This window comes from Vidua chalybeata, chromosome 3 (assembly GCF_026979565.1).
Source record: "Vidua chalybeata isolate OUT-0048 chromosome 3, bVidCha1 merged haplotype, whole genome shotgun sequence".
Taxonomy (NCBI): Eukaryota; Metazoa; Chordata; class Aves; order Passeriformes; family Viduidae; genus Vidua; species Vidua chalybeata.
This window is the reverse complement of record NC_071532.1, coordinates 20,436,164-20,454,451: the sequence shown is the minus strand read 5'-3', so window position 1 is coordinate 20,454,451 and position 18,288 is coordinate 20,436,164. Positions and strand designations below refer to the sequence as shown.

The window sequence follows — 18,288 nt, the reverse complement described above, 5'->3', positions numbered from 1 at the left end:
GGGTCGCTCCGCCGCCGCCCAGCGCGGCCCGGGGCAGCGTGAGGGGCGAGGTGGGGAGGGCGGCGGCGGCGGGCGAGGCGGCGGCCGCCGCAGGCGCTTTCCTCACCCAGGCTGGAGGAGCGCGGGTGGCGGGGGAGCCGCTCTCGGCGGCGGACCGGGACGCAGTTCCGGCTGGGCGGCCGGGAGGGGAGCGGAGCGCAGGGGTAGGCGGGGGGCGGGCGAGCCGCGGGCTTGGGGTGCGGGGCGGCCGCGGGGCTGGGGAGGGAAAGAGGGCGAGTGGCGGGCGAATCGAGTGCGGCCCCCGGAATTTCTCCACGCCGCGGGTCCCGTTCAGCGAGGCCCAGGTGGGTCCACACCAGCCCGTGTTACACATAGAAACGATTTCCTTCTCACGAGTGCGTTTGTTTCTGCCCCTTCTCCCCTCAGGAAAAGCCGCGATGCCATCTGTAAACTGACAGACTGGCAGCCTGATGCCGTCGAGGACACTGCGCTGCTCAGCGAGGCACTGAGCGACAGCGTGCTTGGCAGCCGTAACTTGAGTCGGCTGGAGCGTCGTCCCAGCTCCTGTGTCTGTTGCTGCCCAAAGTGCTTTTCCCTGCAACAAGGGTCCTTTGTACCCGCAGTACTTGGTAGCCTTCTTCTGGGTTCTGTGCACGACAGGTAACCTGTGCAAAAATGTTGCGATACTGGGGCGAGATCCCGGTTTCCTCCAACCAGGCCAACCGCAGCTCCTTTGACCTGCTGCAGCGTGAGTTTCGTACTGTGGAAGTCCAGGATCCTCCACTGCACCAGCCGTCTGCGAACAAGCCCCGTCCCACCACCATGCTGGACATCCCCTCCGAGCCCTGCAGCCTCACCATTCACACCATCCAGCTCATCCAGCACAACCGGCGGCTGCGCAGCCTCATCGCCGCGGCTCAGGCTCAAAACCAGCAGCAAGCAGAGGGCATAAAAACCGAAGAGAATGAACCTCTGCCATCTTGTCCTGCCTCCCCACCTGTCCCTGATGACCTGCTTCCTCTGGATAGCAAAACCCCCAAAATGCCATTTCAGCTGAGGCACAGTGACCCAGAGAGTGATTTCTACAGGTGTGTTGGTATTTCTTTAGGTTCTTGGCTGAAGGAAAGCTGGGTGTTCTAAAATATATATGTAGTTATGTTGATTCCCTTAGGCTGAAGGGTCAAGCAGTTGTATGTAAAGTATAAAACAGGCTTTAGAAAGTAAATACTTGGATTTTTCCTGTGTGAATAACATGCATGTTGCTTGCTTTTGCTTCCTCTCTGTAAAATGTGGATGTGTGGTGCTGATTTCTTCTTGTTAGTGCTACGCTAAATGTGTGTGCATGGTTTTGTCAGTGGCATTTCGACAGTTTTAGTTACAGAATGTGAAGTCTCTTCTGTTCAGATCACTTACAACTAAAGTTGTGTTACTGTAATTGCAAATCCAGAAAACACATGACTAGGTTTAGGCTGTTCAGCTGTAGGTTCTGAAAAGATGATTTGATAATGTATTTGTAAGATTTCGGTGGCCAAGGACCTGTGACACAGTGACTATCTCATTCCACCCAGTTTGGTGGTCTTCCAGTCAGAGCTGGAAATGAACACAAGTGAAGGGAATTCTTGCTTCTGCTACTGGCTCCACCAGCTGGAGAAAGTGTAAAGAAAATCTGCGCTGCTTCTACCTCTGCTGCCAGCCTTTGATTAAATAGAATTGCCACCACTGCCTGTCTATCCCTCTGACAGGCACTAGTTTCACAAGGAGGTCTTGCATTTCTTGCAGTATCTTACAGTACTTTGTAGGTTATGTGCATTTAAATTAAGGCATTAATCCTTGCTGCTATGTCCACCAATGAACATTTTGAGGGAAAGGATAACACATGCTAGTTTTTAAAATGGTAAATATGCATCAACGGAACGTAATTTATCAGTTTAGTGCCACTGAAATCTTTAATGGCCTGAGGTCGTATAAAATGCATTTTATTGAAAAATGTTGCATTTGATAACAGAGTCTCTCTGAACAATAGCGTGATTCTTTGGCGCTGTTTCTGGAGGAGCACCGTCATCCTTATCAGAAGATACAAAGTAATAGCAGAGAGCAGAGACTGAAGGGAAATAAGGTTTTGTGAGAGTAGTCAGGGCCTGTGACTCCTGCACTGTGGTCCTGTGGTTTGTAGAACTGAGAAGTGTTCTCTTCTGTCCTCCTCAGTGGCTTCAGCCTGAAGTTGTTTTCTATGGCTCTGGCCATGTTTTGAGGGCTGCTTTGTCTTTTTTGTTGTTCCGTCCGAGCTTTTGGGGTCCGGGTAAAGAAATGTTATTTAGTGGTCAGCCACGTGGGGGAGTGTAAGGACTACTTGTGGAAACTGGAGAGACAGTTTTGAAATGAAATGTTTTGTGGTTGACAGAGTGGATTTATAATGAGCTACAGTGTATTCTAGAATTTAATTGTGTGCTTGCTAACCCAAACACATATATGCTTTTCTAGGGGGAAGGCTTTGAGTTGTTGTTGCATGTTTGTTCCTACCTGTTTTGAGACACATGAATTAAGAACAGCAGCTGTTTTATAAGTGCTGTTCTAGTTGCAAAAATGAAGTTCTATGATTTGCTGATGCTTCTGAGTGTGTAAAATCAAATTAAAGCAAGAACATTCTTCCCCCTAATAAAACATGATAGTGCTTAATTCTGTGCTGCCTTCTGAAGTACAGTTGTCAGAATTACAGTATTTGGATAAATCCATATTTTAAGTCTGTTTTTTTGGTCAGTAGCCTGGGTCTGAGAAGTAGTGTATAGGTACATTTAGATATGGGAAGAAAGCAAGCTAAGAGTTGCCAGCCTGAATCAGAACACAGTTTTAGTTAATGTAGGCCTGACCTCTTCTGTTTCCCTGTTATTCATTTTCATTCTTTGACACACTGTCCCCTTGTCTTATATTTTGTTATCTCCTGAATTGGTTTTGGTTTTCCTCTGCCCCATATGTAACCCTTACCTCCTTGTATGATGAGGAGGAGGCAGAGCTTAATTTATGGCTATTTTTGAGTTGGTTTGGTCTTATCAATCCTCCAAAGTCTGTACTAACAATGGTTTTATAATTACTACACTGTTCCTTTCCTACAGTTTTCCAGACTTGTTTATAGTTTATACATTTATAAACAAGTTTATAAACTTGTTTATAAATATGTTAAAAAAATGTCATAAAAATATGTTGCTTCTGGCACAGATCCCCCAGGGAGGACCTGGACTCCAGAGTGGAGATCTCTGTTCTACTTGCTTGTTGATATATTTGGAGGACTCTGATAGGTTTGTGAAGCAGGTTTTACAGTTAAAAAAAGTTCTCTGGGTTCTTTCTGAGCATAACATATTTACTTGTGTGTCCTCTAGTTCTTTGAATTTCCCTGATGCACCAAAATATATCCACACTTCCCAGCCTGCAGTTTTCCACATCTCTTCTGAAGGTATTAAAGGAAAATGTTTTCACATTTTCTGTCTTCTGGTCCTCATGGGCCAAGGCAGTTTAAAGCAAGAGGTGACTCACCACAGCTATTCAGCTATTTTATCCTTGCATTTCTTTAATATTCTTGGATGAAGTACCATCTGGTGTTGGTGATGTTACAGTTCTTGGAATGCAAAATAAGGGATTAACATTTGGTTTTGCTTGGTGTAGAAATAGAAAAGAAGCTTAAAGTATAATTGATGAAGAATGAGTAAGGAACTGTAGACTTGAAGCTACCATTTTGACAGGAGACTCTTACCATACAACAGCTGCTAGCTTTTCCATCTTTTCTGCTCAGCTTCCTCAGATTAGCATACATCCATCTTCAAAAGAAGCCTGACCTACTCATGTGCTTCTTCTTGTGTGTGCATGGTTGGGTTCTTAACAGATTTTCTCAGTCATTTGGTCATTTGCATTCCTGGCCACATTGGATTGCCTTGAAAGGTAATCTGTAAACAAAATTGGGAGCTTGCAGTGGGAAGACAGCTCTTGGCAGAAGGACTTGTAATGAAGAAATGTCTGTACAGAAGTAGAGGAGTGCATGTCAGTGGGATAGCAGTTTTAATGTAGGGAAGGATTTGGAGCAGTGGTAATTAAAGTGGGCAGGAGGCACTTCCCCTGATGGTCTAAGTGCTTTGGCTTAGTCCATTTCTAAGCTGACTGGTCTGGGTTATGCCACTGAGATCCAATTTATTTTTGCCATTATCTACTGAGCATTTTTTTTTCATACCTGTGCAGCCTTCTGTAGAGGTAGCAGAAGTATTTAAAAAGAGACTTAACCAGGATGAGGTGTAAAAAGGCTCTTTTCTGAAACAAAACAACTTTCTGGTTTTAGTTAGTGTGCTGTGTTCTTTGGTGCTCTTTCTGACTAGTGAATCTTGTTTGTACAATGTTCTCCTTTATTTTACTGCTTTGGGAAAATGGCTCTAAAGCAGCCTTTTTGCAGCTCATTTGGTAGAACTTCAACTTCACAGTGTAATGTTTCATCAGATTGTTCTGTTCATAGGAAAAGCAGTCCCTCCCTCTATCTGCTGCTGGCTTATGCTCACCTAGGAGGGAGCAGGGTACTTCAATCCATTCCTGCAGTTGATTGAACCTGCTGATCCTTGTGCTGGCTTAGCCTGTCTCCTGAAGACAGTTACATGAGAAAGGAACCATGAGGTCCCCTTCCCTCTACGAAAAACTGCCCTACAGGAGAGGAGCTTGGAGGAACGGATTGTGCTGCCTTTGTGGGGTGCCTCGCTGTCATTTAACTGACACACAGAAAGTGGGCCTTTTGTGAGCTCTGAAAACTGACTAAATCAGAAAATAAGTCTGGTTGGTATAAATGGACACTATTTTTGTGTCTGCTGTTGTAAAGTTGTGCATGTTTTTGGTAGTGGTGGGAGAAGGCTGACCTTTGGGTCTAATTAATTTGTAGCTTGACAGGTAGATTTCTGTCTGGAGCATCATTTAGTGTTGGTAACCCATATATAAAATATATAGCACTCTGTTAGAAATACAAAATTGAAGAGTGGCAAGTTGGCCAGTATTTGTGATAAATTTCATACTGTATATTCTATATATATGCCTCCATGTCACAGGCCTAATTCCCTGTCCTGTTAATCTCTGGTGACAAAACTTCAGGGATTAAAGCATTCATGTTTACTTGCAGGTATATGACTGAGCCTTTCAAGAAAAGAACTAAGTAGTGCAGAGGGTGGCATTCTGCATAATGATAATATCTGGATGGGTGCTTCTTTGGTGCTGAGTATCTGGATGAAATCTAAGACATAGGCTCTTTAGCTGTGATCATTATGGAACAGAAGTTTGCTTGTTCTTTTTGGGAAGGCTTGACATTAGATAACTGCTTTCAACATAAATGTGTGTATGACTGTTTTTGTTCATGTGTATTCTTACCAGAGGGTACCTGGAAATTAAAGGAGATGAAGAAAAATTATTTTCGTTATTGGTTTCTATTAACATCTACAACAATATTTCAATTTTTGCTCTCTGTTCTGGCTTTTAATCATATTTCTCTGTTGTTTATTATGAGGAACAGGAAAACAAGAGAAGAAAACATAAGAAAAACAAAACCAAATTGACTGGCCTTACTAAGAGCAAGAGATGGAGATTTGGATTTGAGTACAGTACCTGAAATGTCTTTCCTCTCTGTCTTTAATTGATTAGATTTCAAGTTGATTATATGCCTTCCAGCATAGTGACCTAGCTGCATTTTAATGCTCACTCTTAGTTTCTTTTCCTCTAGGAGTTTAAAAGAGACAGAATATTCTCTGTTCTTCTGAGCAGTGATAGGCATTACTGAATGGTTTTTAATCTGCTTTGCAAGTGGCAAAGTATCCTGCGTGGGATTGCCAAAATCTGTGTAATTTAAGTTTGTCCACAGTGTTTTTAGTGAATGTCTCTGTATTAACAGAAGCCTGGCATTCAGTTTTGATAGCATAAGATGGTCTCCACTGCTGGCTGCTGGACAGCTAGGTATGTCCTTTATATATAAAAAAGAGATTCTTTTTTATAGGTATGAATTTTAAGATTGTCTTCTACTTGACTTTCTTTGGTGGTTGTTTATTTCTGTTGTAAACTCTTGGTCTTGGTGTTGTGTGAGACATATGGCTGTTTGTGAACTTCAGAATTCTGCTGCTGAGGTGGGGGGGGAGTGAGTGAGATGTAAAAATAGTATGGGTAACGCTTGTTTTATAAAGAAACTGATGATCTTTTAATTCATCTTGTCAGGGTGCCTGCTGTCTTCTTTGCACAGTAGTTACATAATTGAGTAGAAATTGGGATGCTAATCATTTTCCATCAATTAATAGCTGGGATGAATCCATGACCTGAGATTCACATTCTGTTGTCAGTATCTACTTAGAAATGTGATCATATGCCACTCTTAATATAGTGTGATTCCCCCTTTATTTGAATAATTAGAAAGTGTTGTGCTGGTATTCTTCAAAATGAATAATCTTCATCCTGATAGCTTGAAGTTTCACCTTCCTTTTCACTCCTCTTCACTTTTTTACTGCTGTGTTTCAGTGGTTTTACTGCTGTGTTTTCTGTGTGTCAGCTCTGAGGATCAGGGGAAGCTGAGGCTCTCTGGCCCAGCTTCTCAGTGAGACTGAAGGGTACCTATGAATTGTTGGAGAGACAGAGTAGTGAGAACTTTACCAGGCCATCAATACTGTCTGTGTGCTGTTAAATCAGGTGCTTCTACTGGAAAGAATGTGTGGTGACGCAGGCGATCTAGGGTAACAGCGAGGAGAATCTCCCCGTGCGATGTGGAAGATGTTGGGAGAAAATGATCAGAAGCAAATGGAGAGTGAAATTGTTAGCTCACTTCTGCCCCTGGTGCTGAATGGAGTGTAAAAAAGTGCATGAGTATCATACTTAGCAGTAATGGAATTTGATTTTTTGACATCAGCGTTTGAAGTCCATGTTACAGATACGGGCAAATAGATTACATGCGCTTAATTGTAAGTTGAGAAATCTGGTAGATATATGTTTCTCTATCAGAGGCCTTGCCTTAGCTCCTCTGGGGAGTTTTTGTCAACATGTTAACTCATGTTGATAAAAAATTTGGTTGGCTGACTATAAGTCAATGAATGATGTTTGAATTGCTCATGTCAGTTGTTCTCCATCTCCTCCATCCTGTGTTGTCATGCCTTTGTGCTTAGCAACAGAGGAGGGAGGTCTTAAACCCAAGACCAGGGAATGGTGCTTTATGGCACCTCCCAGGGCCTGGTGTTTGCATCTTAGGTTGCATATGGGGATACTTTCTTCAGTGTCATGCTTAGTGACTACTGGAGATGAGAGCAGAGAAACAGTCTTTTTGGCTACAGTGTACCTCAATGAAATGTATCTGTGTCCCATTTCTTGCTTTTTCATGTATGCCTTTTGCTTTAGAAATTCCCATCTTCTGTCTATCCCAGAAGCCTTTGTATCTGACTGTTAGGCTGGTGACATCAGAGATAATAAGGAAAAGCAATTTAATTAACTGAGAGGGGAAATGATTTGCATCCATGTTATTTAAAATGCCTTTTTTTGTTTGTGTCAAGGACCCATTTAATTCACATCTCCAGGAGAAAAGCTCTTGGGTGGGAAGGGAGATGCTTAAGGGTTCAGAAGATTTGCATCCCACATTCATGAATCACCCAAAGAATCTTGTGGCATTGGAAGGGAAAATGAAACTTGGAAGTGCTGATTTGGAGGGAGGGGAAGAAGGAAAAGCAGACAAACACTTATTAGGTGGTGTTCATATGTCACAGAAGCTGTGGAGAACCCCAACCCCCCTGCCTTCCCTTTGTAGTCACCTTATTATTGACAGTATCTCTTTAATTGATACAGTCCTTCAGGTTTTTGAAAGTGTGCTATTTTTGTCTTTTCTGTTTTTCAGAGGAAAAGGGGAGCCAGTGACGGAGCTGAGTTGGTCCTCCTGCCGGCAGCTTCTGTACCAGTCGATGGCCACCATCCTGGCACACACGGGCTTTGAGTGCGCCAACGAGAGTGTCCTGGAGACCCTGACAGACATCGCCCACGAGTACTGCCTCAAGTTCACCAAGCTGCTGCGCTTTGCTGTGGATCGAGAGGCTCGGCTCGGGCACACCCCTTTCCCTGACGTCATGGAGCAGGTCTTCCACGAAGTGGGCATTGGCAGCGTGCTCTCGCTGCAGAAGTTCTGGCAGCACCGCATCAAGGATTACCACAGCTACATGCTTCAGGTGAAAAGAGCGCTAGGGACCTAGCAGCCCAAGAAATGTACCCCCAGTACAGTTGCTTATTCCTGGGACAAGTCCTGAGTCTTACTGAGGGGAAATATTACTGGAAAACCTCCTGGGTGTGGAGAGGAGTCATCAAGGGAAAGAGAACAGGAACTTTTTGACTGGAAGACAGAGCCCCTTATTTGTCTTCGTAGTGAGACTAAAAATGCCCTACTGATGGCTTGCCTGAATTTACTGAATTTGCCCAGTCAAAATTATCAAGTAGAGTTAAAATCAGAACTGATTGAGGAGCTGAATTTTCTCCTTTAGTAGGATATTTGACAGGTTAACATTTTGGAAAACATGTAAGCAGACATAAATTTCTAGGCTGTAAAGTGGTTTGTGTTCACTTAAGCAAGGAGTGACTTCCTTAAGCTTTAGGAGTGTAGGGTAGTATTTTGCTGATCTGAGTTGTCATACAGTTTGTTGTCACTAATTTCTTATATAAAAATAACATCCTAAAGAGTTGTCTTTGTTAGAAACATTCTTGCTCAAAATATCAGTTCTGTACAAATGTTTTGTTCAGATGTTTTGTCCTTTTGGAATCTGGATCGTTTTCTGCACCATTCTGCTGCTGCAGTTCACTCACACCCTGCAGCTGATCATTGTCTTAACAGTCATTGTTCTTTATGCAGGACTGAGGTCCACAGTAGCCCCTTTATTTGCAAGTATGTCTTGAAGGGGGAAATAGGCATTGCTATTCTTTTTCCTCCTTGTTTCTGCTGTTAAAAAGTCTTGCGATTTTCCTGAGCACAGGTCACTGACTGTTGGGTGTTAGTTGTATAAACAAGTATTTTTTAGAAGCAGATGAAATCTGAAATGTTTAAATTTTATTGTTTATTTAATTGTTAAGTTTCTGGAAGTACAGGGTAGTTCTAAATCCCATTCCTGTATTTGTTTCACTTCTCTAACTGGAGAAAACTTCTGTGTTTTTTGCTGTGAATCTGGCAGAATATACTCTGGCTTTGCTCAGAGGGGACTACAGGGCTGTTGAAGATCTGAAGTGCTTGGTTTTTAATGCTGGGGTGAATTTGTTATTGGAGGATGGAGAAAGTCTTATAGGTAAAACCAAAGAGTAAGACTGAAACACTTTGCTTTTGTTTCATGTTCTGTTTAAATTTCTGAGCCTCATCATCTCTGTTTATAAAATAATGGTGCTCATATTTATCAGTCAGATGTTAGTGGATTAAAACTCTTATTGAAGTTCCTTGTTACAGCACAGAAGGTGCACTTAAAGGGGAAAAATAATCTCTTGTGTAGCTGGTAAGTTGTTTACTTGTTCATTCAGGTCAGATGTTAATAATGTTCATGGAACAGAGTGCACTGCAATGTAATTGCCATCAGAGCCTCTGAAGTCATTCTCACCTTCCTGGCCTCTTTTTCACCTGCTGATCTTTGACAGGTTAGCAAGCAGCTCTCTGAAGAATACGAGAAGATTGTCAACCCTGAAAAGGCAGCAGAAGACACAAAACCTGTGAAGATTAAGGAGGAACCTGTTAGTGATATTACTTTCCCCATAAGTGAAGAGCTGGAAGGAGATCTGGCTTCTGGTGACCAGTCTTTGCCTGTTGGAGTTCTTGCAGCTCAAAGTGAGCGCTTCACTGCCAACTTGGAAGTAGAAGCTTCCCCACAGACTTCAGGTAGGGGTTTCTTGTTTCTCCTGGAAACAGTCTTTCAGCAGTTCCATGTGATCTTGTTTCCCCTGGTTAGGTTTGGATTTGTGTCAGAGATTCATTTTCCTGCAAACTTGAACGCCGTGTTCCTTACATAGCTTAGGCACTGAATGAATTCTGGAAATATGAATGGTACTTGGTGATGTCCCCCATATTCAGAAATTACCCTGGTAATGACAGTCACTGTTTTATGAAAGCTTATCAGTGACTTATGTGAGATGAGGTCCTGGGAATCCCTCCTAGTGTCTGTACCCCAAAGTCTGCTGTACTTGGCTGAGGCCATGGAAAGTGAAATGGTGAGTGAATTAGGGCAGTTGTGGAGACCACTCTTTTCCTCAAAGTGCCATCCCTTGGTGACATTGAAGCACACTGGTGGCAAGCATGGGAGAATCTGCTATGGCCGTGCCTGCTCTGTATCTACATAGAAGTTTCATTCTCTTCACTGTTCAATGAAGCTGAACATCCTGGAATGAAAAAGAGGCAGTTTTGATTTTGCATAGAACCATCTGAACTCTGGAAGTCCCTGCAATAATAACTATTTCACTTAAAAATCTGGTTAAAAAAAAAAATGAAGCTTGTCCTCCTATCAACCCTAAGCTAAGTAGCATATATACTGAGGTTAGAGTATGCCTCTAAGTCAATTCGTTTTTTTGCATTATTACGAGTTTTAAAAAACATAAATCCATCTAATGTTTTTTTAAAAGCTCATGCTGTTTCCCATGTCACCTCTGAAATGTAAACTGTTTGCAATATTGTGGGAGAAGGAGCAGCAGATTCCTCTGGCCCATCCAGGGTTGCAAGTGATTAATCTGGAAGGCTTTGTATTAGCATCTTCCACTTTGAGACCACGAGGTTAGCACACTAGCTGTGTGCTAGCACACTAGCTGTGCCTCTTGCTTCTCTGATACAGAATTGATGTTTTCTAATTAAGAATACAAGTGCTCTGTTCCTCCCTGAAAATCCCTCTTCACTTCACAAGAGCCTTTGGAAATCTCATCTGTGAGAAATTCCAGTCTAGATCTGGGCAGGCTGGAGAGTTGTAATATCCTAAGGAGCAAGAAAAAGCTGCTGCAATTAGACCACTGCCATCTCAAAATGCAGGTGTGAAGCCTGCAGGGAGGGCAGCGAGGCTTCAGTGTCTGAGGGCAAAACTTCATTACAGCTTTCCATGTTCTTCCTGTGTTTTTGTGGATGTCTGACTTTGCAGTTGTGAGCTGGCTCCTTACTTTCATTGCAGTTGAAAAAATGGAGACAAAATTGTTCCTTGTTCCTCCGCGTCTCAGGATAACGTGAAGATTAGCTTATTTCTGAAGTACTTTGAAGTTAAAGTGCTTTGAAGATGAAACATCCTTTGTTGATGCTTAAGTACTTTCAGTCATTAGTGACACTCTTAGTGACAGGTGACAGAGCTGAAAGGAACAAGGCTGAGCGATGAAGAGCAACTGATGAAGGAAAGACACAGTTTAGTTTAGTGAGCACCTTTGATTATTATGTAGACTGGAGCTGTAACTCTGGAACAGCATTTTAATGATGTGTCCATTGTTGTTGAGAGAGATGCATTTACTTACGATTGACATAGGAAGGACTTCCATTAAGGCAACTGAGCTAATGTAGGCTGTGTTATCAAAAAGGTCTCGTAAACCTTGTTTTTGGCTAAGCTGATCTGGAAAAGATTCTTGACTTCTTCATAAAGGAGGATTCTTGGCACAGACACATGTTGGAACATTGTTCTCTTTGTAATTTCTACTAATAATGGCCTATTGTTACTAGTATACTGATAATAGGGAATGGTCATAGATTTGGCTTAATACAAGAGCTTTGGTTGTGCTTTCAAACTGTAGCCATGCTCTTTAAGACATGAAGTTTGGAAAACGGTTGAAAATGGTTTGGAAACTGAAGTTTATTAAAATGGTTTCCTATTTTGCTTGTTGTTTTTTTAGCGGGTCTTTTCTGTTGTTTTTGTTTTTTGGTTGATTGGGTTTTTGGTTTTGGTGTTTTTTTTAAATTTTCCATGTGAGCTTAACACCACACAAGAGAGAGAAGATTTCACAGTTTATTCAGTTCTGGTCTGTTTATGCCCATCTCAGCAAGGAGACCAGTTAGTGTATTTTTAATAGGATTTTTGTCTCACTTTAAACTTAAAACAGATATAATGCAATCTGTAATTACTTCTCTTGGGGAGAAAACACTTGCTATTATCAAGGAATATGGTTTGGTAATCTTGTACAGAAAATCATCAGTCAGTGCTCAGATTGCACACTAGTCCAGAAATGTTTTATAAAAAAGTGAGGCGAGGGGAGCTATTTCCTTGCAGGGCATCTGTGAGGTTGAGCCAAAAGGGTTTCTTTCCGTACTCTGAAGGATGGGATGAGACCTGTGGGTGTTGAGTAGAAGGAGGCAGGCAGGCAGGTGGCTGACTGCAGCTTTGATGCCCCTGCATTTCAGTGCTGAAAGTGGTATTTGGGACTGTTCATCTACCTAGTCCTCTGCCCGCTCACTTCACCTCCCCTGCAGAAGCCCAGGGTGTCTGACAGTTGCGAGGACCTCATAGTGACTTCTGGACTGCCTCAAAGTCCTGCTTACACAAGGTCTAGTCCACGTGCTGTTGGTGTACTCATTGCTGCTGGGACACTCCTTCTGGAGAGTGATGTGGAGTTGTTTCTCATGGAGAAAATCACATGGAGGCTAACAGTGAAAGGATGCCATCATATTTTTTTGTAGTGGTAATTGCTGGACTATTAAATAAGTCAACAGATATTTTTTTATTCATCACAGTGCTTGGTGTGTTTTGTTTGTTTTCCCCCAGCGTAGTTAACCTGTGGCTTTGCTTTTGCTCCATCTTTACTTTTGCTGCTGTCCCTTGTATCTGCGTGCTGTTTGTGATTTATCTTTTTACTCAGTTACTGCTGTTTGCTTTTTCCTTCTCCAGGGGCTGAGGTGAATGCTTCCCCACTGTGGAACTTGGCACAAGTGAAAATGGAGCCACAGGAAAATGAGGAGGCTAATGTACACGGCCATGGGGTTCTAGGCAGTGATGTCTTTGAGGAACCAATGTCAGGAATGAGTGAAGCTGGGATGCCACAAAGCCCCAATGGCTCTGAGAGCAGCTACGGTTCTCATTCTGCTGACAGCCTGATGGGATCCTCACCTGTCTTCAACCAGCGCTGCAAGAAAAAGATGAAGAAGATGTGAAAAGGAACAGTCTTTTTATTTAGTCCTGATGGTGTGCAACAGACACTTGAAAGGAACTAGTGGAGTACTGTGATGATTCTAACACAGGGCTGGCCCTGGTGTGTGAGGGACCTGCATAAAATTACTATGAGAGGTTTGATGTGTAGCTCCCCTCTTTGCTGGCTTCTGTACTCCATCCTGATTCATGAGACTGAAGATCACCCTTTACATTTGATAGTGGTATGGCTTGCTTTGGCAGATTAATGAGGAACGTGCCAGTGAAAAGTAATTGTGAGGAGATTTTCTAAGTTACAGAGCTGTTGAATACTTTGGATTAAAGGGACCTTGTGTCATTTCTACTCCAGCCTCCTATTCAGATCTCAGCCAGTTAGAGCAGGTTGCTAAGGGCTTTTTCCATATGAGTTTTGAGTATCTACAAGGATGGTGATACCAAATCTCTCTGGGCAACATTTTCCTGTCTCTGGCAACTATCACAGTAAGCAAAAGAATATATTTGCATCTAGTTGGAATTTCCCATGGTCCAGCTTCTGTTCACTGCCTCTTATTCTGTCATCTCTGAGAAGAGTCTGACTGCCTTCTCTAACCCAGTTATTAAGGGATTATATACAATGAGATCTCTTTCTAGCCTTTTCTCTTTTTACATGTGGAGAAACCATGTTGCCTGAGCTCTCCTTACTTGTCCTGTGCTCCAGTCCCCAAACCAGCTCTGTGACCTTCCACTGAAATTACTGCAGTGCCCTTGTAAGGGGGAGCACAAAAATGAATAACATCCTCCAAACACTATCTCGCAATTGCTGAGTAAAGAGGAACAGTAATTTCCCTCGGTGTGCTGGCTACCTGGTTGCTGACTGTTGTGGGCAGCAAGAGAGTCCTAAGTCAGGGTGTATTAGTTGGAGAGATGATGATGATGATGATGTAGCAAAGATGCTGTAGTGTGGTCTCACAGTGCCATTAGCCAACTCCCTCAGTGCCTTCACGTTCAGCCTGTTGGTTTCAATGGGCCGAAGTTCTCACTAACTCAGTCTTCCTCTGCTGTAGGCAATGCTTTATTCCTGCATGCTGCTAGAAGGCTCGAAGACCTGGCAGGCCTTAAAGCAGAACTTACAGTGGAAACAGGTGAAAAAGAAGTTGTGTACATGAGCCTGAAAGTACAAAAAGCATTCTTTGGTACCATATTGTTTGCATTGTTGAACAGTAAACCATATTTTGTTTATTAACCTTCCTTTTGCTTCCAGTGTACTTAAAGAAGCTCTTCGTCTTACTTCTTACCAGTTCAAAATCTAACTGAGCTTTGGCTTTCCTAATTTTCTCTGCGTACTTGGGCCATGTCTCTATACCTCTTGGCCAGCCCATCATCACTTCCACTTCTGTGTACCTTTCTGTTTGTGTTTGAGATCAGTCAGGAGTTCCTCAGTCATCTGTGCTGGCCTTCTGTCACGCCTGCTGTAATTTCTGTTTGTCAGAAAGGACTGATTTTTTACTTTGAGAAGGCTGACTTTGAAGATAAAGCAGCACACTTGGGTTCCTTTGGGCAACCAGGACAGAATTTCCCTTGTGAAATTCTGCTGAGACATTCCTTGAATAAAACAAAATATGTTGACCTAAAGGTACAGGACTCTGTCTTGTACACATTTCTCAGGATTTTAAATGCCACAGTTCTATGTCTTCTGCAGCCAAGACATTCACATTCTCCACCAATTCTTTCTTGTTAGAAATAAGACCAGCAGAGCTTACTCCCTAGTTGATTACTTCATCATCTATTCAGGGAAGTTGATGTGGTTTTCTGGAGAGAATGGAACAGCTTTTACTAGTGGTGTGAGCCTGTACTGGCAATGCAAACTTTTCCTTTGCTGTCGTTGGATTGAGTGCAGCAACTTCAGGCTGGCTGAGCTTTCATATTCAAGGTTGTTATCTTGACAGCTTAGTCTGAACAGAATCTATTTTGCTGCTTGCTTTTATGGCTCAGCTGACTGATGGAATTTTTTTTGTTCTTCACAATCCTCAGTTGATCAACTCTGTCTTTAACTTGATTCAGTGTGTCTCTCTCTCAAAAGAGCTAGAATGAGCATGAATCAAGAATGAACAGCCACTTAAACTGGCTTTATACCTGTAGCCCTTGGGATGGTTGAGGGAAATTTACCAAACCTACCATTTATCTTTACAATTGCAGGTTTATCTTTTGAAAGAATGAGCTTCAGGCATAGTATTTTTGTTTCTGTATAACATGCCTGGCCTTAATTCTTTTTTCCTAACTGTATTTCTCTTCCACTTTATAGAAGTGGAATCCAAACAGAAAATTCCTCAATGTCTAATAAGAATGCGTGACCATAGGCTTTTATGGACAATGGAGTTAAAATTGTCCATCAGAGTTTTAAAGATCTCTCCTGGGGGGTAAATTCTCACTATTTTAAGACTAGTCAGTAGTAGAAGAGCGTATCAGGAAATCTTTATTTTGATTCCCCCTGAGTCACCATTAGCCAGGCTGCAATGTCCCTGTTTTCTCAGCTGTAAAAAAGAATAGTAATATTTGCCTTTTAGAAGTGTGTTTGAGATTTAGTTGCTCTGCAAGAAAAAGGCCCAGTGATCATTCAGAGAGTTTTGTGAGAGCTGCAAGCTTTTATTCCACTTCAGTTGGACTGTTGCTGGCTGGAGAATGCTTAGATGGTCATGGAAATGTCCTATATGACACAGATTTTAAACAAAACTGCTGATCACAAAGAACAACACAACTCTGCTGTTCAACTGTCCAGGTACAAGGAAGGCATTTGGAGTGGTACCTTCTCACTCAGCTTTAGATGTCTGCATCTAAACTTGTTCCTTTGGGCCACACTTCCAGATGAATAGAAATAATCATTCTTTGGTCACTGTCCTTTTGGCCTTGAGGTAGAAGTATAAAGCAGGTTGAATGAATGGCATTTTTAGAAAGGTCTATTTTTACTTTGTGTGCCCATGAAGTGAGTTCAACTTGACTACCTCAGCTGAAGACATCCACACTGTCAGTGTATGAGTTAAGTGATGTGACTTAAGCCTTTCCTGGATGGGAATCAGAGACTTCCTCCTGCTGGGCCAGTGCTTTTTCTTTTCTGCACATTTACTAGAACTTGCTGTTCAAATGGTAGTACAGGGCTAAGAGTAGGCTGCCCATCTCAGCTAAACCAGCGGATCCAGCATTCCCCACAACACACAGAATGTGCCAGGATGGGGCCTTGAGGCTCAGCCTGATTTGCTCCTTGTGTCATTGACACTGTGTGAAAACACCTGTCATTGGGCCTTTCTCTGTAGGTGCTTTGCAAACTGGTTCTTGTAGTAGTGTTCTTGCGGCCAGGGTACTTATGCAAAGTCCATTGCACTATTTTTGGGAGCCAAATGACAGAGTGACTGCTGCCAGCATCGCTTGCTCATTTGCAAGATTTCAAGTGGGCTAAAAATGAAAATCTAGTGTTCTTTAGGGCTTTGGTTAAACCTCCTAAGTGTTAATCTTAAGTGATTTCTATGTATTGTTCATGTACAGATGTTCTGTCTTTTGTGATTTTTTTTTTTTTATTTGACATTCCTTTTCCACACCCATTTCACCCTGTAACACACTCCGCAGCAAGCCAAGCCTGAGTGCTTCAAGTGTATTTAAATGCAGTGCATATTCACTGTCCTTTGAATCAGCTGTGTTGTTGCAGTGTAAGGGAGAAGTGCTATTGATTCTCTTTGGGATGCATGTTTATGCAGAGGTGAGAAACCTATCAGCATCACTTATACACTTAAAAATAAAGGCAGAGTAAATAGCTGTACCTCCTGTTCCCCCACTGTGCTAAGGGTTGCAGCTGATTTTTGTGTGCTTGACATTTCCTTTTGTGCATGTGGAAGCTTCACCTTCTGGGTGAGCCCTTCGCCTCTGAACATTTATGGTTCTTATATTTACAGTGGTGTCCATCATGCATGAAATAGTGAAATTTAAAAACTAGCTCACAAGTCAGACACAGACTATATGCTCTTTTGATGAATCAAATAAGATTTTGCTAGGTGTTAATGCAGCCTTGGGCAACTAGTGAGGTGTGTTCATTGACCATGTAATCCCCAAATTTTAAACCACAGTGAGATTATGCAGTGGGTTGGAATGAAGCTCTGCTTTCGCAGTTGCTGTTTCTTGCTGATGGCTGGTGAAGCATTCCGCTGACCCACCTGCTTCAACAGTCTGCAGTTTTTACAGTTCTTTCATCTTTCTCCTTTCTCTTTTCAAAAGTGGGTGGTTGAAAAATGGGAATATTGAGTATTGACCATATCCACATCCAGTAGCATTGATGCCTTACAGTGATTTTTTTTTTTGCCGTGATTGAAATTGGTAGGAACTTTGCTATCAATTTGGAGAGCAAGATCTGTAAATTACTTGGCTTTTGAAGTGTTTTGCATAGGAATCACACAGGATTGTAGTTGAGAGAGTGCTGTGTATCATATTCCTTTTCCCCCCTAGCAATACCTTTTTATTCCTTTTGAAGAGTTTTGCCTGGTATCCACTAAAGTTCTCTGTATAAATGGCAGTGTAACAACTTATGTGTACAGCTTTATGTCAGACTATGCTACCTAGTGATTTAATTCCAAGGCCATCCATGATAATTTGAATATGCATAATGCTGTGCAGAAAAAAGAGATGTTTCCTGCATAGAAATGTACAATTTAAAAAGAAAACAGGAAAACAAGATTAGGTAGGGTAGGTGAGGCCAATCTGATTATGTGCTCAGTTCTGAGACTAATGCACATGTTATGTGTGAAGGATGTTTTACTTAAAATGTTTTTGTACATGCATGTGAAAGAAATATGTAACTTTGCTTTGTGTTTATATGGAACAAAATTACTTGGAAATTTTTCAGGGTTGGGTTTTTTTCCCTTGCTCTCCTGGAGAGAGTTGCTTTGTAATTTCTAAGAAAAGAAATAAAGCTATTCAGAAATAAAAACTCTAAAGGTGTTGTATGTGTTTTTTGGTTTGTTTCGGAGAACAATGCTGTGAACACAAAAGCCAGTCTCGGGGTTTTGTCTACCCTTATGTGGGATCTGGAGGAGACATTTTGCAGGCCTGAATAAGGTACTGGGATGATATATCACAGCCAGGAAGACTAGAAATGTTATTCAAGGATGTGGCCAGGGGAAATGGAAGTCTTATTTGCACAGGTAACAGTGCTAGTGAGCCCCTGAAGTGA

At 42.2% G+C, this 18,288-nt stretch overlaps 1 protein-coding gene across 1 annotated transcript; it reads left to right on the top strand.

Moving 5' to 3' along the window:
• The first annotated feature begins 164 nt into the window (after positions 1–164).
• Positions 165–18,045, top strand: SUPT7L (SPT7 like, STAGA complex subunit gamma). The gene is made up of 5 exons (XM_053938267.1): positions 165–203; positions 427–1,088; positions 7,874–8,198; positions 9,640–9,877; positions 12,840–18,045. The coding sequence occupies exons 2-5, from the start codon at positions 676–678 to the stop codon at positions 13,100–13,102; spliced, it is 1,239 nt and encodes a 412-aa protein (XP_053794242.1). The 5' UTR covers positions 165–203; positions 427–675; the 3' UTR covers positions 13,103–18,045.
• The last annotated feature ends 243 nt before the right edge of the window (positions 18,046–18,288 follow it).